Source organism: Typha angustifolia, chromosome 15 (genome assembly GCF_048772165.1).
Source record: "Typha angustifolia cultivar Huaian chromosome 15, ASM4877216v1, whole genome shotgun sequence".
Lineage (NCBI taxonomy): Eukaryota > Viridiplantae > Streptophyta > Magnoliopsida > Poales > Typhaceae > Typha > Typha angustifolia.
The window spans coordinates 5,436,242-5,458,722 of record NC_133253.1 but is presented as its reverse complement, the minus strand read 5'-3'; the positions used below and the strand labels follow the sequence as shown (position 1 = coordinate 5,458,722).

General features: G+C 38.0%; 4 protein-coding genes across 5 annotated transcripts; 1 reads left to right on the top strand and 3 right to left on the bottom strand.

Moving 5' to 3' along the window:
* Positions 1–3,356: 3,356 nt before the first annotated feature.
* On the bottom strand, positions 3,357–4,603 carry LOC140779259 (bZIP transcription factor 27-like). The gene is made up of 3 exons (XM_073124266.1): positions 3,919–4,603; positions 3,698–3,775; positions 3,357–3,624 (listed from the first exon to the last, which is right to left on the bottom strand). Exons 1-3 carry the CDS (start codon positions 4,351–4,353, stop codon positions 3,550–3,552), a joined length of 588 nt encoding a protein of 195 aa, XP_072980367.1. The 5' UTR covers positions 4,354–4,603; the 3' UTR covers positions 3,357–3,549.
* Positions 4,604–5,807: 1,204 nt separating this feature from the next.
* Positions 5,808–12,999, bottom strand: LOC140778913 (la-related protein 1C-like). The gene is made up of 6 exons (XM_073123816.1): positions 12,420–12,999; positions 11,770–12,328; positions 11,525–11,690; positions 11,354–11,444; positions 6,827–6,898; positions 5,808–6,585 (listed from the first exon to the last, which is right to left on the bottom strand). The coding sequence occupies exons 1-6, from the start codon at positions 12,852–12,854 to the stop codon at positions 6,382–6,384; spliced, it is 1,527 nt and encodes a 508-aa protein (XP_072979917.1). The 5' UTR covers positions 12,855–12,999; the 3' UTR covers positions 5,808–6,381.
* Positions 13,000–16,500: 3,501 nt separating this feature from the next.
* Positions 16,501–18,772, bottom strand: LOC140779303 (uncharacterized). The gene is made up of 5 exons (XM_073124322.1): positions 18,612–18,772; positions 18,421–18,517; positions 18,162–18,240; positions 18,011–18,092; positions 16,501–16,869 (listed from the first exon to the last, which is right to left on the bottom strand). Exons 1-5 carry the CDS (start codon positions 18,642–18,644, stop codon positions 16,732–16,734), a joined length of 429 nt encoding a protein of 142 aa, XP_072980423.1. The 5' UTR covers positions 18,645–18,772; the 3' UTR covers positions 16,501–16,731.
* Positions 18,773–18,890: 118 nt separating this feature from the next.
* LOC140779302 (uncharacterized) lies at positions 18,891–22,323 on the top strand. Of its 2 annotated transcripts, XM_073124319.1 has the most exons (8): positions 18,896–19,189; positions 19,283–19,331; positions 19,426–19,552; positions 19,647–19,717; positions 19,800–19,872; positions 20,805–20,925; positions 21,129–21,169; positions 21,804–22,322. In XM_073124319.1, the coding sequence occupies exons 1-6, from the start codon at positions 19,030–19,032 to the stop codon at positions 20,916–20,918; spliced, it is 594 nt and encodes a 197-aa protein (XP_072980420.1). In that variant the 5' UTR covers positions 18,896–19,029; the 3' UTR covers positions 20,919–20,925; positions 21,129–21,169; positions 21,804–22,322. The 2 variants fall into 2 exon arrangements, with proteins under 2 accessions (XP_072980421.1, XP_072980420.1); XM_073124320.1 differs by lacking the exon at positions 21,129–21,169 and having other exon boundaries at positions 18,891–19,189; positions 21,804–22,323.
* Positions 22,324–22,481: the final 158 nt, after the last annotated feature.

Genomic DNA, 22,481 nt, shown 5'->3' with positions numbered 1-22,481 from the left:
AGGATTTATATGAAGAAAAGGATTGGGTTTAAGCATTTAAGTCATCTGGATACAACTTGACATATCAGTTCTGGCCTTCTGGGTTATTGTTTGGCTTTATTTGTCCAATTATTGGTGTCAGGGTGACCAATTTGGCTTTACTTAATTGTGCTCGCTCCGAGCTTGCATATAAGGCATTCGTTGTTTAGTTTGGTGGAGTTGCTTGCGTTGTTTTACATCATAGACTTTTGTTCTACATCATAGACATGTTTAGGAGGCCTATATGGCTGAAAATATTAGATTGCAAAACTTGTAATGGGTTTAACAAAAAGCTTGTAATGGAAGGACTACCTCTTTTGAACTAATTATTGGGCCAAAGGAGAATTGAGCCAAGGATTGTGAGATATTAGTAGGAAACTTGAAAAGCTAAAATCCCGCTTATTTCTCCTGACATGCACCATACTCAGACGGATCAAATAGATCTATGTCTTATACAACATCTGATTTAGAAATTTGAGATTCGCTTCTAATGGTCTATAAGTAGTCCACAATCTAGTTTTGCCTGAGAAATTCAAGTAGATTCAACTTATTTACAGGTGTTCTGGGGAAAGACTCAACTGGTTGAATGTGCAACCTTTAAACTGCTTCCATTCAACTTACGTTCCCCTAGATAATTCTCTTTTTTTCTAATTAGGGGCATTCTAGTGAGTACTAACTTTCGGGTAGTTCATATATTGACTATTCCTGCCCCCTCTATTTACCTTTTGTTCCTTTTTCTTCACCCCCTGGTAGCTCCTTTGCTGATCTTGTTGCTCTCTTATGCCCCTATCTGTTGTCATGCAGAAAAGTGGCTCATTATTACTTTCAATTCACTGTACAGAGTGCACACTCCACTCCATTGGATTGTGCCTGTATACTTATGATTGATTGAGGTCAAATGCTAATGGACACCAGCACTTGATAGTGCTTAATTACAGAAGGAGATTCATCAAGCAACTTCCAGTCTGCAGTTCATAGTTTGTGCAAGATGAAGCATCTGCGATACTAAGGAAGGGATTGTAATGTACTCATATATATTTGCTATAAAAAAAAGTGAGTTCTGAAATAGCCCTGGCAAAGAGACTACTCACGGAGAAGGTAAAAAGACATGTCAAACTCTGGCAATTCTATTGATCATCTTCCGACACATGGGATTAATCTGGGGAACGTCAGGTTTGCCTTGTCGATCAATTTCAATAATAATGTAACCTACGATGAAATTTTTGCATATGTTCCTTGGTATATGCAGTATTTGTAAAAGAGTTGCTTCATCATCTAAATAGTGTCTTTGCAATGCATACCTTGTCGTGAAGCTAGTTCCATAATCATTTTGATTGTCTTTGAACTTTTGTTAGCCTCTCATTTAAAGATCCAAGAAACCATGCGAGGTAGCGTCCAGTTTAAACAATTCTGTACTTCTAATTCAGAGAAATATACACTTTCCTGTGGTGCTATGCATGAAGGGGGTTAAAAAAAAGCCCCGACTTTCTGATTATTTTTTTTTTCTTTAAAAATGCTTACTCATTGCCTGATCTATAAATTCTCGGATAATGTGACGACACCCTCTTTATCCCCCCCTTCTTCTCAAGCTAATGTACTTTTCATGAAATTATGAAGCTATCAAACGAAAAAGCTGTATTGCCCCCATTGAATCTTTGACTCATGCCCTCCAAGCTTAAGAAACAGGAGTCTATGCTTGAAAGCTTCTATTTTTATATGGGCTCTTTTTGTTTAAAAGCAAATAGGTGAACCTGCAACTCAAAAAAGATTTGCCTTTGTCAATACTCTGCTGTCTTTCATGTTACATATGTCTGTATATTATACTTTGGGTGCTTTTATTTTATTTTACTTTATTATCGTCTTAGCTGTATTTGAACTGCGTCGATAACGGCTAAGAACATGGGCATCAAACTTCGCTTCTCAAGCTAGTGTATATAAATATGTCTAGAGAGAGAAAGACTTCAAAGTTGAGTTGTTTTGTAGTTGTTGACCAAAACTAGAGCCCCATTATATATATATTTTTTACTAAAATAGATACACTACTTAATTTTATTATTAAATAAGGTTTAATTTATTAATTAGCGTTTTTAAAAATATCGGTCTTTATCTTCAGATACTTTTTTATCTTAATTATTAAAAGACAAGTTAAAAAAATTTATATACATATAATATTAATTAATTTAATATTTTAAAATTAAATAAAAATGTTGATCAATTTAGTATTTTTATTAGGGGTACGGTGAGAATATATAGTTAATTTCGATACTGGGTTATTTTGGTCAAAAACTCCGTTTTGTGTACAAAAGGAACTCCTGGTCATGTCACATCCTGTGATGACCGTTTTAGACGGACTGTACGAGAAAAGAAGTCACAGGCCAGGCCTGATGACAGCATGTGAGAGAGGATACAACCTTGCTCCTTGCATCACCTTCTCTCTTGATGGATGGATCTACTCATATATATCCAATAACCCACTAATCTAATATAATCCGGATTCGGTATTCATTACCATCAGCAACTCATCAACCTAATGGCCTGGTTTGGATCACAACGTTAGGCCCATTTGTTGGATCATCAAACACCCATCTAGATTTCACTAATCACGGCCCTCCTAATCTTTTTTTAAGGCACAAGCCATGAGGTGGTGGTATTAAATGGTAAGATGTCACTAATTTTTAAGCTTATCCACCATATCCCATCACACAAATTAACCAGCATGGAGCGCTTGTTAAACTAATGAATGATAAAGCTTCCTTGTTAAGATAAACAATCTTCTTTACTTCCTTAATTTTTGAGAAATATAAGGACAAAACAAACCTCATCTGGATAATAATTCAAAGCTTTTTTTTGTTTTCGTACTACCCTAGTAAACTCTCATTGTCTACAGACTCATTTCAACAATAATAAGATTGTAACAGAGCTAAACTATTCGGCTTATATGTCCCTCAACAGAAAATATTTGTTGTGGAACCTAGTCCTAAATTACACTTAAAGACTCTTTAAACTTAGATCTTTATGTTTTCAAGGAAAGAGATTTTCAATGAGACCGTTTTGATCTTTTCAGGTTTTTCATCTACTATGTCACATGACTGAGAGTTTTTCTATGGTCCAGTAATTTGTTCAGGGATTTATGTGTCAAGAAAACAAAAGTTTAGAGGTATTATGTGTCAATAAAACAAAAGCTTAGAGGTATATGAAAATAGGATAGTAGAGTCTACATATCCATATAAATATATATATATATATATATATATTCCTTTTTTTTTTCTTTTTTCTTTTACAGAAAATGAGTGCACAAGAACTGCTACTAGGTACTGATGTGTACAGGAAGAGGTCGGTGGAAAAATAAGAGAGGCCTATAATATCTGCCATAAAATATCCTGGTTGTTTACAAGGGAAGTTTCCATATATACACAAAGCATATCCAGAAAAGCACCACTCCTTTGAGAATTTAGACTAGATAGATAGATAGATTGAGACGAAGGTTCATGGTGTACATGAGAGAAAGACACTTCCGCTAGCTCTTCGCTTTCAATTTGGAGCTGATAATGTCCTTTGCAGCAGCTTCCGCTTTATGGGGAGCTGAGCAGCCATTTCCATACGCAGCTGTCCACAATACAACAACAAAATTAATAACATGTATATATGTATATAAATAATATGATTCTTTTATATTTACCTCCTCATACTCTTTCTTTAGCTTCGAGTTCTCCTCCAACAGCTGAGTTGCCTCCAGCTCTAGCTCATTCGTATAAGCCTGCTAATTAATTAACAAGAGGAATTTTTTTTTAAAGAAAAAAAAAGGTATACAAAGTAGTTCTTTGTCCCTGTGAACATCTCTCTTATAGCAAGAAGCAAACAGAACATGCAAAACTTAAAAAGATATGAAGTTGATGATGCCTGCTTTCTAGCCCTGGAACGAGCCGCCGACTCCCTGTTCTTAATCATCCTCTTGTTGCGCCCCTCGGCCCGGCCGCAGATGCCGAAGCTTTTGCGGCCGTTGAGATGGCAGCTGCTCTTGTGGTGTCCAGGGCTGAGGCTAGTATGAGGGATTTGAGGAGTCAAGGGAAGAGAAAAGGAGGAAGAAATGGGTGGTGATGGTGGTGGTGGTGGTGGTGGTGGTGGTTGTGGTGGTGCAGCAGCCTTGAAGGGTCCTGTCAGGAGATCTTGGAGGATGCTCCCCCTGGAAGTTATTATGTCTTTCCACACTTCTTCCATTGTAAGAGGAAAATATGAGATAGAGGAGGAATAGATGAGGAGTAGGAATAGATGAGGAGGAGGAGGAGGAGGAGGAGGAGGAGGTCCCTCCTTGATCTCAGCTGGCACAACACACATCACTGTGGCTTGTGGGCCAGAAACGAATAGAATATACTTACTTACTTACTTACTAAGCGAGGAGATTGGCTGCACCGCTGATGCGGGAAAGTCCTCGACTTGGTAACTCTCTCTATCAGAGGCTGCCAAGTGTGAAGGTGCAGCACGAGAATCCTGCAGACATGGACGCAGAGGATCTGCTCCAAGATGATTGAGGGAGGGGGGAGTAGAGGGAGAGAGTGTGCTCTTGCTTGCTTCCGAGTTCCGATGGTTTGAGTGGGAAAACAATGGGAGACTGGGAGTGATAATATTATTGTCTGCTGCTCGAATTAAAATTGCTTTCCTAACTGGGTCTACGGACTACAGAGATAGATAGATAGAGGAGCTTAGCTTCTACTGTTTGCTATTGAGTACAGCCGCGATAATTTTATTTGACCCAATGAGATTGGGGGCGTAAGGTACACACGGGTACAGAATCACACTATCAAATGGACCGTCAAATCGCTTGTCCTTTTTTTTTTTCTTTTAATCTACTTTTCTCTCTCTCTCTTCTTTGTGCTTGCTTTGGATACCTATTCATTTCGTTAGTGGCATTCTGCTGGATGGGGTATAGGAATAGTATACTAGGGGAACAAACAGGAACAGGCTTTTGTATAAACGAAATAGAGCATGTATTCTTCTAAGACAAATGTGACGGGACCCCAGGTGCCAGAATCAATAGACAGTAGTAGTACTTCGTAGGTATTGACAGTTTTAAGTTCAATCTTAGCGGCAATGATTTATATTAACACGTTTTTCTATTAAATTTTTAGTTCTCTTAAAAGAGAATAATGTCGGTTGAGAGAGAGGCAGCAAGGCACATTCAAAAGATTGATCATGGATCAGCTGCCTAGAATGTACTTCGTAGTCGTCATGTTTCTGCGGATTGAACGGAGAAAATAAATATATAAAAAAATCGCTTGTAATGGGTATATATATCATTCGACAATTGGTCAGAAAAGATACACTTCTCTAACATAAAAGATAGAACATGAAACAGATGAAAAGGGGTGGACTGGCCTACAAAGACAAGAAAGATGGTGGAAAAGAGAGTTGTTGATGTTAAAAGCAAGAAAAGCGAAGATAAAGTTTAGGACGGAAGCAGAAAGCAGCCAACAACTAAAATGCATACAATGTAACGAAGAATGTCAAGAATCAGTAATTGTTATTTCAAACTGTTGACTGAAGGTGAAGTGCAGTTTGTACAGAAAATGTTTAGGAACCAGGAGGGCCAGAAAAGAGAACTTGAATTCTGAGAACGTATTTGGTTTCATTGGTAGCAGATGCTGATAAAGATGTAACTGTAATAGTATATGGAACCAAGCTCAGATCACAAGAAAAAAGGGCAGAAAGATACTTGCAGGAACCCAAGAAAAAAAATGTCAGCATACAAGAAAGAAAGCTAGGTAATTAATTGTAACGATCTGCAATAGAAATTAAAGAAAGAGTATAATCATAACTTATCTAAAATTTCTAACAATCTGTTCCTCTTGACCCAATTCTCTGAGCATCTATCGGCTCAATGCAGTTCCTACTGAAAAAAAAATGGTGATACTATACCAAAAATGCTGGGCATGCCCAGGAGCATTCCCCGTTGAAGAAAACAAGCACGCCAATGAGGTATCAAAAATTCAATAAAAAAAAAAAACAAAGTACAATCAATGCCAAACCAAACTATACAACTCAAAGACTAGAAAACCTAAATACAAAACTTATTTTGTCATTTTATCTTTTTGTTTTTCTCTGATTTACTCTTTTTCTTCTTTTTTTTTTATTTTTTTATTGTTTTTTAATTTTTAATTTTTTTTAATCTTTTATATTCTTCTATGTGAACCAAGATGCCAATGCTAGCAACAACAAACCTTAGTAAACCATTCCAACAAGTTGCTCCTTTAACAAATAGCTCTGCTAAGCTGCTCTTTCTCTTGCATTCTTCCAGCAAGTCATTCCCATTTCCATTGGGCTCACCACCGTGCCGCCGTTGCTTTGTTCCAGATGTTGATATAAAAGCTACGTAGGATTTTGGCCTGTTGTGCTGCTTGAATTAGAAGCTCCCTCATCCCCTTCTTCCAAACGAACACCATATATGCGGCCAGCCAGATAATCCGGGCTTGCTTGTGTTGAAGACTGAGGGCCTAAAGTAGTACCATACTGATTTGAGAATGGAGGCAATATCCAATTCCTCCAATCAATACGTCTCCTTATTCTCATACCCTACAAAAGGGAACAAAAGAGGAAAAGTAACCAGGTAAGAAGTTCTGAGACGTAATACAAATTGTGATAAGAATCAAGCACATATTGTTTATAGTAATATTTTGAACACTGAAACTCATCAAAGCCTCAACAAAGTAATTTTGCAATGGATGAATCAGAGCAACATAATGAGGAAAGCTTGTCATGCTGTAATTCAATCATTAAAAAAATAATAATGAAGAACATATTCTGTGTTTGGTACCTGTACTTCAACTACGGTTGAGCCTCTAACAGCTTCAAGTATAAGTTGTATGTTGCTTGTTAATTGCTTGACCTGCATGTTATGACAACAAAAGTAAGTTGTAAATTATCTAAAACTGAAAATGCATATGAAAGAAATGCAGATGCCAGAGTAGCCAAGATGAGAAAAGCACTCAGGCTGTAAATGGAAATAAACTATGACAATAAATCTCATTGTGGCCTAATAATTTCCAAGTGCTTATTATATTGAGGTATATGCCTTGAGAAGGATGGGAAGGAAAAAGAATGGCATGGAAAGAAGGTTAGGAAAGGCATGATAGCACTTAATTTAATGATGACTCCTACATTAAATAGAGATGTTGAAAGAAAAAGGATCTATATAGGGAACCCAAAATAGTTGGGACTGGAGGATTGTTATTGTTGCTGTACTAGCATTTATGACTTCATACTTTATTCCATTAAGCATCAAGCGAACTGCATTACTACAGAAGCTATTTGGAATATTTGAACAATGTGCCCAGGATACCCATCTTTATAAAAGTCTGGATGTGCAGGTTCTATAGTTGTCTTTGTTTCAAACTCAATTATCATAGCATCTTATTCAGTCACATTTCATTCTCTTCATTTTGATCTTCTCTAGATTTTTAATATTTTCTGAAATTTGAAATTTCATGTCAAATCTACTTATGCAAGATTTACACTAGACTATTATATATTTATATGTATCACATGAGTTATCAACCAATATATATTAGTGCCAATCGATACTTTGGTTTTGCCCCTATTTCAGATGGGAAATGGCCAATCCAAATATGTATAAACCAATACTTCAAACTCTGGAGATAACTATAATCCTGTACGAGTAAATTTCACATGAAATTTGAAAAACATATTTAAATTCTAGAAAAGATCAACATGAAGAGAGTGCAGCATGACCGAATATAATACTATGATAAAGAGAATCAACGACTAACAATAGAACAAACACATTTAGATCTTCATAAAGCTAGGGCCCTAGGCACACAATTCAATATAACTACATATGAAACAGCAGAAGGACCAAATTTAAAGGTATTAATTATAAAATACTATGTTTGGATGTAGAGAACAAGAGATAAAATAAGAGAAGAAAAGGAGAGAGAGGAGAAAATAATTTCCTCTCTTGTCTGGATATCCAAAAGAAAATAAGAGAAAGGAAGGCAAATGTTTCTCTTTCTTTCTCACTTTCCCTCGGAGAGAAAAAAGGTGACTACTAATTCGTGGGTCCCCAAAATCCTCTATCTATTAATCTTCCTAAGCTCTCCACTTTTAAATAGAAAAAAGTAACAGTCAGAGACCACTTTTCTCTGTCCCTTTCTCCATTCTCTCCTAAGAAAATTATCCGAAAAAGATAAAATCTCTCTCCCCTAAATTTCTCCTCCTCTCTTGTTCTCTTTGTCCAAATAGGGTGCAAATGCAGAATTAGCCTGAATGAGAGAAGGAACAGTGATCTGATAAGAAAGAGAGAACGAAAAAGGAAGAATAAAAGAAGATAGGTGTGGAGGAGAGACATAACATATGGCCTAAAGGTCATAAATTTGAAACGAGAACTTTCATCAAATAAATTGAAAAACTCACTTCTACAACTGACTGTCAAAACCCACCTCTGGAATTATCACCAACTATCGAAACCTACCTCTACAATAATATAGAGTCCCTTTCAACTTTCAAAAGGTGAAAATCTGAATAACAGGGAAACAGAAGTACCTTAGAATTTTTCCTCTTTTATGTTCCAACCTCACTAACACTATGGCACTACGCAGTAAAGATCAAGTGAAATATTAAAGTCATTATTTTCACTCAACATGTGCTGCAGTTGTCTTTCGACAAGATGCAGAAATCAATCAAATGAGGTTGCAAGAGCATTTCCAATTGCCTGGTATAGAGAATTATGTCATTTGATATCCTGGGTACCAAACTGAACATTTCAGCTCTGTACTTGCTTCTCTTACCACACTCTTTAGTTAGCAAGAAGCAACCTGCGACTGCAGTGACCTGAGATATCAAGCTAAAATTAACCAACGCTTGCCTTCGTGAACAGGAAAGATCTTCACAGATAAAGAGGACCATACACATATAACTACAACTGACTAAAGAGAATGAAATACGGCAAGCATATGCATCTCACAATGTACCATCAAATTTAATTAAACTCACAAAACCAATAGCAAAGGTACAATGATTCAATGAAAGCTATAATTGCTCTAAAGTGCATTACTCTATACATATAAGAAATTGTAATGGCACAAATCAATTGAAGGATCGCATGAATCAACACCTGAATCACATTAATCAGTGATATACCTGGATGGAAGCTATAATTATCATTACTTAACATTGCTTATTCTTAATTTGGGTTAAACCAACCCAACAACATAAATGAATGAGGTCTACACGGGATCATACATGTGAATAAATAGAAACATAAAAAATGTATACAAAACCAACAGGATTATGTAGAAATCTACAACACCAATATAAAATAACGAGAAAAAGACTCTTAAAACCGTTATGTTGGATTCAACAGTACAAAAAAAATATTTGTATGTTCAAACTTCAAAATCGCACTCTTAAAGCATTTCCTTAGTGCAGCTGTATCAAGAAGCCTACCCTATCAAAGTAAGCTTCTTACAGCAACAAAATGATTGCAACTTATTGCAAAAGAAGTTTCCGATAAATAAGATTATAATCCTGCTTAGTATAAGAAATATCTGAAAATTATGGACTAGAAAACAGAAGAAAAGGCTTCCTGAACAGAACTATTCAATAGAGCATGTGTCTAATAGAATCCAATGTTCAAACTTTGAGATGAATCTTCACATATAAACTATAACCAAACATATTGAATTATCAACAGCTCAACACTACTTAAAGCATTGTTTCAAGTGCACAGAAAATATATCATAGTATAAGAATCTGATATTAATGATTTATAACTGGTAACCCCTCCAAATCAATGGGGTTGGTAAACAACGTTCAGATACAAATCAATGATCTGCAGTACTCGTTCTATTCTTAACCGAAAAGTAAGAGCAGTTAGAACTTTTCTTTGCTCATGTAGCACTATAAAGTTTCTTTTGAACATCTCCAAACCATTGCAAGTGATTCTCACATAATTTGTTCTCTATAGGTGCCATCCCCAACTTGCGGTTCACACACTCATTCTTATTCTACTTTTGGTAGTAAGCCTAATCAACATTCACAGATCGGTCACATTCAACTCTTGCATACATTGTTTCTTAGCTTTGCAACATGATAAACTAATGTTCAAAAAAAATACAGTGCCTTTAGATCTAAGAGCCATTTGAATTCGTAGGTTTATGATTGTTTATCTGATAGCTCTCACTACCTAATGCATCACTTAATAGCAACACGTCATTTGTTATCATCTTTCCACAAATCTGCAACATTCGCTCACTTGTCAAAGGGTAAATAAATCACAAACAAAGCCAAAAAACCAATCAAATGAAGTATACTTCAACTTTTTCTCCACCTTCAAAACAAGTTTATTCAATCTCAACTTACTTAAGCCACTTCTTCAAATGCATTTGAAGAACTTTTAGGTTATTTCAGATTGATTTCTTTTATCTTCAGATCATAAAAGGAGTATCCTTAAAACTTCTAAAGAGAATGAAGAGAAATAGCAAATATTCTAAAGCTAGTAAATAACTGCAATTATACAGTGCCACAAAGATAATGACATTATTCATGATGAGCATTGCAGTCAATTCGGTTAGCAAAAGACATTAACAGTTTAAACTTTTTTAACATGTTGCACAAACAATGGGCTACCATTTATGAGAATAAAAAAGCGGGAGGATTAAAATTTTATTCACTACATGAACAATTCCAAGTTAAAAAACAATTAGTTTGAACTGGGATGGACGATCCCAATTTTTTAAATCTTTCCTTGATTTTTATAAAAGGATTCAAACTTACAAGCAAATGATGGCTGAAACAAACAGCATAGTCCCATTATATGGATACATGCATCTGACGTGGAACCTTCCTAAATCTACCTAAAGAGGGTACTTTATCTAGATATAGAGAAAGCAGAAATTTAAAATAAACAGAACATGCTGATGTTTCCTTCCCGCTGTTCTACATGGCTACTTGTAATATTTCTAATTTGACATATATTGAGCTTACTCTAACAGCCACAGGAATTGGACTCCTAGTCTACATAAGCACTTTCAACAAGATATATATTGCCAATATTGCAACATCATGAATTCAACACCTTAAAACTAGTAAAGTAACAAAGAAGAAAAGCAAACAACCTAGGGTCATTCTGCAAGATAACCTCCTGGTCTAACACCAATAGCTCATTAATATTAAATTCCAAAAACAGTTAACGGTTCCCCTCCATGCAAAACCAAAGCCCAGTAGCTTATAACTTATAAAATTCACATTTCCCTAAGAAAGAAAATAAATTGTATAACGCAGAAATCAGGCAGTAGAGCAGAAACTATAGAAAGAATTATCTCACTTTATTGAAATTTGCAATCACAGAAAGTCGAACCCAGCCTTGGTCATCCATCTGCTGCCTCAAGTATACGTCCTTGCACAAATTCTCAGGACTGCAAAAGTAAATTAATGAAATCAGATAAGCTAAAGGAACCAACCAAATATCATTACTCAAAGAACCATACACCAATACCTGAAATAGTAATCTATCTGCCTCATCAAAAGATGCTGAAGATCTGCCTGAGAATGGAACACTTGAGGGGCCACAGCCGGTGGCACCTGATGAGGAGCGTAAGTTATGTTCCTAAGCTGCTCAACTGGCGGGTGCTGTGGGATGAGATACATAGGGTAGGAAGATTCTGACATGCAGATCAAAGATCATTAATAAATCTATTTTCACCACAGAAAGATCAGAACAAACACTGCAACCCAACTTACCAGGAAAGCCCACCGGGCTAAAAAAAGGCGGGACTGGGGTAGGCGCCCCAACAAATGGCATCGAAGCAGGCGGAGGTGGCCTGAATAACGGAGGTAGGGGGGGCCACTGCTGCTGCTGCTGGGGAATCGGCTGCGCATCTCTATCACTATAATTACGATGAGAATTCCAATCGTAGCCCCCCCTTGCATGATATTCTCGCCGGTTCCCATACCCCCCACCACCTCCTCCACTATTACCGCCCCTGCGGCCACCTCCATACGCCCGATGGTAATTGCCTCCACCATGATGACGCGACGTGGACCCACCACCTCTTGGGCCATGATCCCAGCTGTTACTACTCTTACTAGGAAGATCTGATCCTTCCTTCAGGGAAGGCTCAGCAATGGATTGCTTTTCCTTAACACTCTTATCAGTCTCGACCAAAGCAGGTGGCGATTGAGGTGGCGGGGATCCGCCATTGGCCAATGCACCACCACCACCGTCCTCGCCAAGCCTCATTGAGTTAAGGTTTAGAGCAGAAATAGGATTCGGGTTATCGGAAGATGTAACCACAGAACCCTGAAATTGGAACGAATCAATCAGCATCACATGAAAATATATGTATATATATATCATAAAAAAAGATCAAAATTTTTTACTCGATTCACACCTGGGGAGCGGCGATTGATCCATCCGAGAGGTTTTTGAGTGAATCCGAAGAGGATGATTTACTCGAAGCCTTGATGGATACCGAGAGCGGCGGCCAGGAAACTGCTCCCATCACCGGGCCCACATCGCTCGCCCCATTAGACGGCATGTTCCAAGCCGGCTTCTTCCCCTTTCCCGCGCCATTACCGTTGATCACGTGCTCCGGGCCATCGGACGGCGGCGGAGGTGGCGGCGGCGCGTCGGAAGAAGTGCTCACGTTCTCCGAGGTGGAGATCGGAGGTGAGCGATCGGATCGCTCCAGAGTGGATATCGCCGCCCCATCATGCGATGCCTGCTTCGCCGTCGGCGGCGATGAGGCAGAGGAGGCGCCGCCGTGGCCGCGGCGTGCGGCGCGGGGGGAGTGGTTGTTCGAGAGAGGATCGGAGCCCGGAGACATGTGGGCGAGGACGAGGACTTGGGCGAGGGCGAGGGCGAGAGCTAGGGTTTGAGTTTCTACCGGAGGAAGCCTCGAGGGGAAGATGATTAATAGAGATCGAGAGCAGAGGCGGATAGGTAATAGAGAGAAAAGCGGATAGTAATAAGGATTAAGGAAATATTTAGGCGTGTTTCAATGCACGATTAAGATACGACGGAATTCGACCAAATACATATATTTTTTTTTAATAGACGACCAAATACATATAGCGAGGAGATTTCTGAGTCAGTATACAAATTATACAATAGATCCAACGGAACTCCAGCAAATTCATATAGCGAGGAGTAAGTATAGTAATCGTATGATTACTGAACTGAATGTTCTCGAGACGCTAACACATATGCAATCCTATCCCTTATCACATTCATCCGGATCATGCGATGTCTAACCCTTCTTACTTCCTAGTTACACTATTTAAAAAAATTAAAAAAAATTAAAAATTACAAAAACATAAAAAAAATAAAAAAAATCAAAATTAAAAATTAAAAAATTAAAAAAATTGCGCCTTCTATAACATCCATCAGTAACCATAGACCACCTATTCTCTGTAGGCTTTGGTCCTGCATGCAAGGCCCGCATCGCAGCAACCTTTTCGACGGTATGAAAACAACGGAATGCTCGAAGAAAATGACCAGGCGAGAATGGTGTTACGCAAAGCGGTGCAACTTGCTCGGGACTACGCGTAGCCAACCCGATCGAATATCAAGATGACTAGGCCAAGGAAAGAATGTAGATGGTTGGCCCCATCCCAGTTGGATCAAGGTGAACGTGGATGGTGCTTATTCGTCGGGCGACTATCAAGCGAGAGTTGGAGCCGTGCTCAGGTCAACGAAAGGCGCACTCCTAAAGTTCGCCTAGGAGCCCACGTTGGGAAACTCGGCGCTACTAGCCGAGAGCAGGGCACTACGGCTCGAGCTGAACCTGGCTAGGGGGCAAGAATCGTTGGAGGTAGAGACAGATTCACTAGAGTTGGTGCAGAGCGGACGTGGAAGCTTCGAAATCTAGTTGCTGAGTGCAAATCCTTGCTTAGCTCTTTTCCAAATTATCAACTCATCCATCCATGCATATAGAGAAGGCAATCGTGTGACTGACTGGGCAGCCAAATGGAGTAAGATTGTGTCTCAGTCTAGAAGAATCCATGCCCCCTAATCTTTATAACTGAGTAAACTTTGATGCCTTAACCCCACCTTGGAGTTAAGCAGCTAAATCCAACTCATATTTTTTTTTTTAAAAATATGATTAAAAAAAACAAAAAGGTTAATTAATTTAGAGGCAATTTTATTTAGATCTTATAAATTATCACTGTTTTATATGTATAGAAAAACTATACAAAACTCTAAACTAAAAAAACAAAAAATTTGGATCAGAAGGGTGTATATTGTATGTAAAATAAATGATAATAATTTATGAGTTCTAGTAAATTTAGTGTTTCAATTTATCAACACCAGAACATAGGTTTTTACCCAGTAGAATTAGGAAAAGTATCTTCTTTAATCCTAGAGTAACAATCCAGTTCTAAATTTTTTAGGTAAACTAATAAATAAAATATTAGCAAGTAGAGATTGTTAATCTGTTTAGGTTGATCAAGACGAGTGGTAGATAAGATCTATTAGAAAAAGATTCTCCACTTAGTTAGACAGAGATTAGTAGTTAACAGTGAATTGGATTACAAGAAAAAAAATTGTTAGATATTTAACGTAATACTTTTGACAGAAAATTTAGAATTGGAAAAGAAGAGCCGCAAAATTTGACCTAATAAATCTAAGACATGGAATAGAATCAATATTTTTGCATGGGAAAAACATTAGAACGCGTAAAGATAAAGAGGTTTAATTAATATGTTCAGGTTGACCAACTAATTTGGCACAGCATATATGTTGATCCAAATCATCACTACTCACTAACTATATCAAAATCCAAATATGGCATGACCTAGTTTTATTATCAGAGAGCTAACTAGGTGATTCTTTTGTTTTAAGAAACTAAGGGTATCTCAGCTCTAATAAGTAATAACCAACCGGGGATAAGATTATATAATGTACAAAAAGACGTGGGTGTATTAATTTACACGAGAAGAGGGAGAGAGTGTCATACCTTTATTGCACTGCACCTACTCTTAACAAAATCCATAGGAATATATAAAACCAAGAAGCTTATTCCGATTGCTCTCACCCTTTTCCTCTTAATACAATTAAAAAAAAAACATAGCAAGCCATCAAGAGTTAAATACATAATAATTTATAAAGTTTCCTTTTATTACTTTTAGGTCAGCAAAGTCAACTATACAACTCCAAGAGTAAATGTCTGAAAGTGGACGTCTTCAAGCAAGAGACAAGAGGAGTTGAGTTGGCTTGCTAGCAAAGAGAAGTAGTCAGTCTTTTGCCAAGCAACATCTCCAAACCTACGTAAGCTAGCGAAGGGAGGAAGATCGGATCGGGTGCAGCCCTGATTTGGAGAAATTTGCTACAATTCGGCGCTTGGCAGCGTATGATTGGGTATAGCTTGGTTTGTGTCAGAGTCCTCCTATTCGAATTATCGTCTATCGTATGCGAAACAGCCATAGCCATAAGAACGCCGCAACCCGCACGGAAACCCCAGCCATCTCGATCGCCTCCAGGAACGAGTGGAGAAGGAATGGGGAAAATTACGGGGACGCTATCGAGGGGAATAGGAGCGGAGTTATCCTCACCTCCTTCCAAGTTATTCCATCTCTTCTCCGAAACCGAGCTCGCGGCGGCGGCGCAGCTCGTCCAGCTCAGCGAGAGCGACGACTCGGAGGTGGATCTCGTCTGCGCCTCCTGCTCGCCAGCTCGGTCCGTTAACACGTGCCATCCTCCCCTTGGTCGTGGGACGGAGGCAGCCGAAGATGACGTGGACGACGACGAGGTGGGAGGTGCTCGGAGGAGGAAGCCACGGTATCGTCGGATCGCTGATCTGTACGGGTCCACGTCGCCGATCCAAAACGGTAGTAAACCTTAAGACTTATAAAAGAGTAGAGGGAGAGAGAGATTGGTGGCTTGTAATAATGTAATTATCACCAATTTAGATGTGTAGAGTGAGGGGTAAAACATTAGAAGGAAGTTGTAGTTAGTGCAGTGTGGGTGGAAATCGAAGCATGCTTAGGTTTGGAATCAAATGGCATGCAGGAGATTAGTTTCTTTTTGTGATATTTGAGTCTTAATCACTGGCAAGTTCTTAGATTTGTAGCTTTCGCATTCTTAATTTTGAGTCATCTTTTTCTTTCTTTCATTTTCTTTAACGTCATTATATTGTTTCACTGAAAATAGAGAGTCAAGAGTATGTCAAGAACCTTATTTATATCCCTCAAAGTATAAGACAAATTGATTTCAAACGGTCTAAAGATGATGATTATAACAGGCGAAATAGTACATTATTGGCGAGCGAATTTCTTATCAAAACAACCTCAGATTATGTGTAAGTGTTGAGAAATGCTTTACTGGTAAAAGATGGATAGGTCCACTTTGCCACATTAGATTCCCTAAAGAACTCACCTAGCACATTCGCATGCTGTTAAAGTTGACTGCCAAGTTTAAGAGGAAGAGAAAATGACCTTCACTGCCAAAAGATAGTTGTCAGCATAACACCATACATCCATTGTTGCAATGTTATTTCACCTGAATATCTTCTCTGTACAATTATTCTTAAGACGATACCAAGTTCAGATGAATATAGCTCCTCTAATAAAAAAATTATAAAAAAAAAACCAAGTTCAGATCTATTAAGACAAGACTGCCTGGCTGACGGATGACACAGTAGGGTGGAAGGAAAGATTTATTGACTGACAAAAATGGGAAAAGGAATTTCAATATACTATTCATCAAGTTGTCCCTGACCCAAAGGTCTTCACAATGCCACTGACTCTTTCAGCGAAACTCTTTGATGTGATCTTCTTCCCTGGAACATGGAAAGGGTTGGAGACAGCATCCACATATGCAGCATGGAACCTCCTGAAGAACTGAACACCAATGAAGATAAGTTAGATATAAGCAGGTTTCAAACGGGTTTCGAATTCTTTCTTGCCTCTGCAATAAAACTTTGGTAGGGTTATTATTTTTCTTAGAAGCTCAACCGAGCTGGACCCATCTAATTTTTCTGGTGAGGGGTCAATATGATCACCTGTTATATAGTGTGATACATTGCTCTTCCAAAACTTTTACAGTAAAAAGTCCATTGAAGATGCCTTTTCCATTAAAGCAGGATACTTTGAATATTTACAACAGAGTAACAGACCAATCAAATCAAGGTGGAAACTTGCACAAAAGGCCATGACGAGGAGAGATCCAGAGATTCATCTATAAAGATCCAGAAAAGTCTCGAACAACAAAGGTAGCATGGCAATCTCCCAGCAAATCCCCCATTACTAAATGTTAAGTACTATGACAAAATGAGGTATAAATTTGTCGCTACATAATTAAATAATAACCAAAAGGATGGAGGAGAAGAGTTCCACAATAGGAGAGACTGTGAAATGATTGTAGATAAATTACACAGCAGGAAGCATGGTTGTATCTGTCACCATATTGTGCATACTAAAATCAATGGTTATATAGATGGAGTAGAAGAGGTCTATATTAGAAGAAAGGCGTAAACAATCAGTACAATTAGTATATAATAAGATGGAAAATATTGATTATTGCTTGCTTACTGAATATCCATATGGATGAAATAGAAAATGTTGAAAAAATATAAGAGACTCCAAAAAGATTAAATGCAGTCTGATGAGATAGAAGATATGCTCACATGAAATGTAGTGAAGACTTATGCATCTCACAGCATTACTTAATTGATTGAGGCACATATGATGGAGTAGAAAACATATTCTAGTAAGGAGCAGTAATAAGGGCTAGTGCTACTGGAGAACAGAACATCCTGTTACTTCTCGATGCACAAGATACAATTTTGAGGGCATAATCTTGTAAGAATGAGAATGGGCATACATTACTTTCCATAACATATTAACGTAAAAAAGCATGCAATAAGGACACAGTGGTGATGTTCCAAGACTACAACATATTTGTATCAACTATCAAACCAATCATTAACGATCAATGAAGTGGAATTAAGCGGAATCAAACAAATGATATTAAGAAACTTACACTTCGTACATCGGCATCTTTGACATCTAGATCAGTGGTAACCATAATAAATTTCACCTTTGTGTTAGTCAAATATCCATACCTGCAAGGTATATACAACATCAAAACACCTCTTTAACAAAATAACAAAATAAAGATTCAGACAACTTACACTTTGTAGTTCTCTGTGGGATATAGAAGACCTAGAAATGTCTCGTTCAGAGTAGGTCCACTCCTCCTAGGGTTACTTACTAATAGAAGAAAAGAAACGAAGTAGCACACAATTCAATAGCCCAAAGTTTCAAATTTGAAGAAATCTAGTGAGACCGCTTAAGAGAAGAAGAGAAGATGAACAGATCTGTGATAAATAATAATAATAATAATAATAATAATAATAATAATAATAGAAATAGGAGTAAAGAAGGGAAGACCTCTCTCGTCGATGGCGTCCAAGGAGCAGTGAACGATGTGATGGAGCTTGAGGGCGTCGTCGCCATCGCTGAAGCTCTGCAGGTACAGCGGGTTGTTCTGTGTACCAAAGGGAGGGGGAGACCGGATCAGGGCCGTTAGATCTAGAGGAGAGGGAATAGAAAGGTGGAGGAGTGGGCTAGCGTGTACGGACCTGATGGCCGACGACTGCGACGCACACGATCATATCTCTCGTCTTCCTCTTCCTTCAGCGACCGCAGCGATCTTGGATTCGGAAGCTGGAGACGTGGGGAGTTGGGAGAGGAGGAAGGAGATGGAAATGGGCCGAAGAAGGCCCAACTAATTAGAGTTGAAATGGATTTGGGCTCAATAGGAATCTAGTCTGTTCTTTGAGTAATTTGTTTCCGAGAACCCCCCTCTATTTTAGCTTTATTATGTAAAGACTCCTCCTCATTTTGTTATTCTTATCTTCTTTTTTATGTGCGCCTCTAGGATCAATTAAAGGCCGTTGGATTTATGATGGACGGACGCTTTTGCTCCCAAGGTCGCTATTAGAAGAAACCATCGTCCCTCCCTTCGCTTCGAGCTCTTCGTTACTGACTAGTGGATTCATGGAGGGAAGCGAGGAGGAATCGAAAACCCTAGAAAGTTCTCCTCATGGAACGGTAGAGGACGAGGAGCTTCGTGCTCTCCTCCTTCCCGACCTAGGAGATCTTCCCCCAATCCCTCCCTCCTCGGTTGAGTTCAACTTCGTGCGTTACTTCGCTGTAGGTAATACTTCTAAACCCCCATTAAAATCCATCAGAAGCTCTATTTTTGTTACTTCCTTCTATTCCTTGATTCGTTTCCTCGATATTTACATAGATTTTTTGAAGCCTGGACATGATCAGTACATATATCGCCACGCCAATGGGTAGAGTTAGACTAGCAAGATCACATTTTTATTCTAGGTTTTGTATTTTTGCGTGAAATTTGATTCTTTTTATATGGTTAACTTACTCTTGTAGATTATGCGTGATTGGTTTGGCTCCAACCCACGTCGCGCTGAGGGAGGAAGGTGGAATCACAGGTGTGGATTTCAATGTCGGCAAATCTGACCGCAGTGAGATGAAGGTTACCGGAAAGCGTAAAAGGGTAATGAGAAATTTGGTGAACTGATTAAGAGAGTTATATTCGAATAAATTGCTTGAGAATGATTATTATTGTCGATGCTGAGTTTGTGAAACAGAATGCACAACATTTTGAATCGAACACGGCCTTGTGTAAAGTTTGTGCAAATAGTACATCTTACATTGTCAGGTTTGTGACTGGAGTTTCTTTTTGTTCTGATTAGTTAATGTTCTGTGACTTCTAAGTTGAAAAGATTGTGGCAAACTGGCAGGTGTTGTGTGAAAGGTTCTCTTTTGGAGGTCAATGATAGGTTGATCAAGAAACCTGACCTTCTTAACTCATCTGTGAGTATGAACTTATCTGAATGCGTCCTTGCTATGATCATATTTATGTCACATGTTAAATATAGGAATTATTCTTGTAAGTAACTAATTACTGTGGACAGTGCTGTAGAATGGGCGGAAAGATCATTGTGCCCCGTTCTGAGTCTCTGACTATATCTTGTTGTTTGAGCAACTTCCTTTTTTCCGCTATAACCAAATCAATCTAACAATGAATTAATATAAATTGGTCAATGTATCTGGCATTGTATCTAGCACACCTTTACCATGATGTTGAGGACGGCATGATGGAAAATTTGATTCCTATCTTCACTGTAATCAGGATACAGGACAAGGGAACTGCCTGACAATTTTCTATGTATGATGTATTACGTATTTAGTATTTACATGTGTGCTAGATGAAATTAAAAATATTTGTTCTCAGATAGCACTCTCTTGAGTCCTTAACTAAGTCATGAAATTAAAAATATTTGTTCTCAGATAGCACTCTCTTGAGTCCTTAACTAAGTCTGTAGATCTTAATTTAACATTTCTTTTGAATTTAGTGTTCTTAAACTTTTAACTGTTTTCATTAGCTTTAAAAACTTTACATTTCCTTTTCTTCCTTCTGTTCCCATCATTAAATATTTTCGGCTGATTTAATCGGATTATTGGGTCCCTTCTTCAGTAGTGATTTTGTATTTGTTTTTTCTTATCCTTTTTCTGTTAGGAGATCTTGAATGATAAAATTGAATAGAAAACTACGTTTCTAACCCATAGAACTGCCATCAACTAGTGAGTTAGCGTAATGTTATTCTGTATTGGTTCTATAGAAGATACACCCAGTTAACTGTTGTCCTGTGCCAAAGTGGTTACAAATGAGAATGCACTTCCAGAAACATGCTATGTGTACTGTAGTCCTTCGGTACTGATATATTGGTCTTTCTAATGTGCAGGCAGAGAGAGAAGGATATATTGCAATTATCATGCCCAGACCTGCAGATTGGCTTAAGATCAAGGATTCGTTACTGAACTATGAAGACTACAAGAAGTTGAGAGGGCTCTGCTAACTCATTGGTAGGTCTCTTTTGCAAAAGTTGTTATTACCCAAATAAAGAATCACATATACTTATTTTAGTGTTGTCGACATTTTGCCATATTGTACTCCAAAGTAAGCCAACAATCATGACTCAACTTTCATGCCTGTTCCTTCCCCTACATTGTATTTACTTTGAGTTACTCCATCCCTAATCACTGCCTATTCCTCTGCTGTCATCTAGGTTGTGATTGATGATCCACCCTCAACAGGCAGTTTTATGAGGTTCCACCTTTTGCCTCTAATAATTCTTTGACACATTTTAAGTTATGAGTATATTGTATTATTGATTATTTATGTGATTTAAGACCAAGACATGGTCATCTCAGCCTGCTCAACATATGATGTATGTATTCTAGTATGCTCACTTTCATCCACAATTTGGACATGCAACTATAATCATGATATGCAACATTATCTCCTTGGTGCATGTATTCTGTGAAAGGAAACCTAAGTAACCGTAGTTATGAAGAATGGTTTCTTTCTGTCAAGGTACTTGCAGTAAAGTGCCTTTTACTCTTTTTAACCAGTTAGGTTCTGCAATCCTTTATAATCACAGCTATTATTTAGTTACATAAGGTAATCAAGTATGGTACTTGTCTTCTAACCTAGTATTACCAAGATTCCTTGAAATAGATGCTGTTATATTTGTGATGTATCCTCTCCAATTCATCAACATACTTCTCCCGTATGACCATGCCATTGCAGTCTGTTATTAACAATAATTTCACTGTTCTTCTGTTGACTCCCAAAGATATATCTTCCATAATGGAATATTCTTTGGTGTTTATCTAGAAATATTCAGTTGCTAAACATCTAATCTCTTAAGATGGACTTCACAAATGACGTCTTGATGCAGGATTTCTAGTTAGTGCTGCTTATTGGAAGCTCTTAAGTGAACTGGAGATCAGTATGGAAAGAACAATTGAAGAACAATTGGGATTGGCGGTTATACCATGCTGTGAGATGCATGATGCTCAAAAGCTCTGAAAGTGCATCAATCAAGTTTGGGTAACAGCCACTGTAAATTAATTATTGAGCAAAGCTGAGAATCCTGATTGTGCTGCGTTGAGAGAACCTTATTCATCCAAAACTGCTTCAAGTGCAACCTTGAATAGAAGTATACGAGGATGATTTTATTTGCCTTATAAACCATTCAAATCATTCTCGATGTTCCTGAGAATAATTTTAGTTTACTAGGAAGAAAGTATGCTGATGGAAATGAAGCTTCAAGACTATATCCTGAAAAGAAATTGCTTGTACTTGAACAGGGAATTGTTATCTCTGATGACAGAATTGTAGCTTTGTTGTTTTTCCTTTTTCTTTACTATATTTAATGAGTTTATGTGCATCTCCAAAGATTCACGCAGACAGCTTAGACTAGGTCTGATTCACTGGAGTCTATTAGACTAAAGCATATGTGCTCATTCCCCCATAAACATGCGGCTTTGACTCAAAAGCATATATAGTCTATATTGCATTTTCTGGATGTTGAACTTCTTCCAGCAAGATGCACCAATTACTATAACTTTTTGTT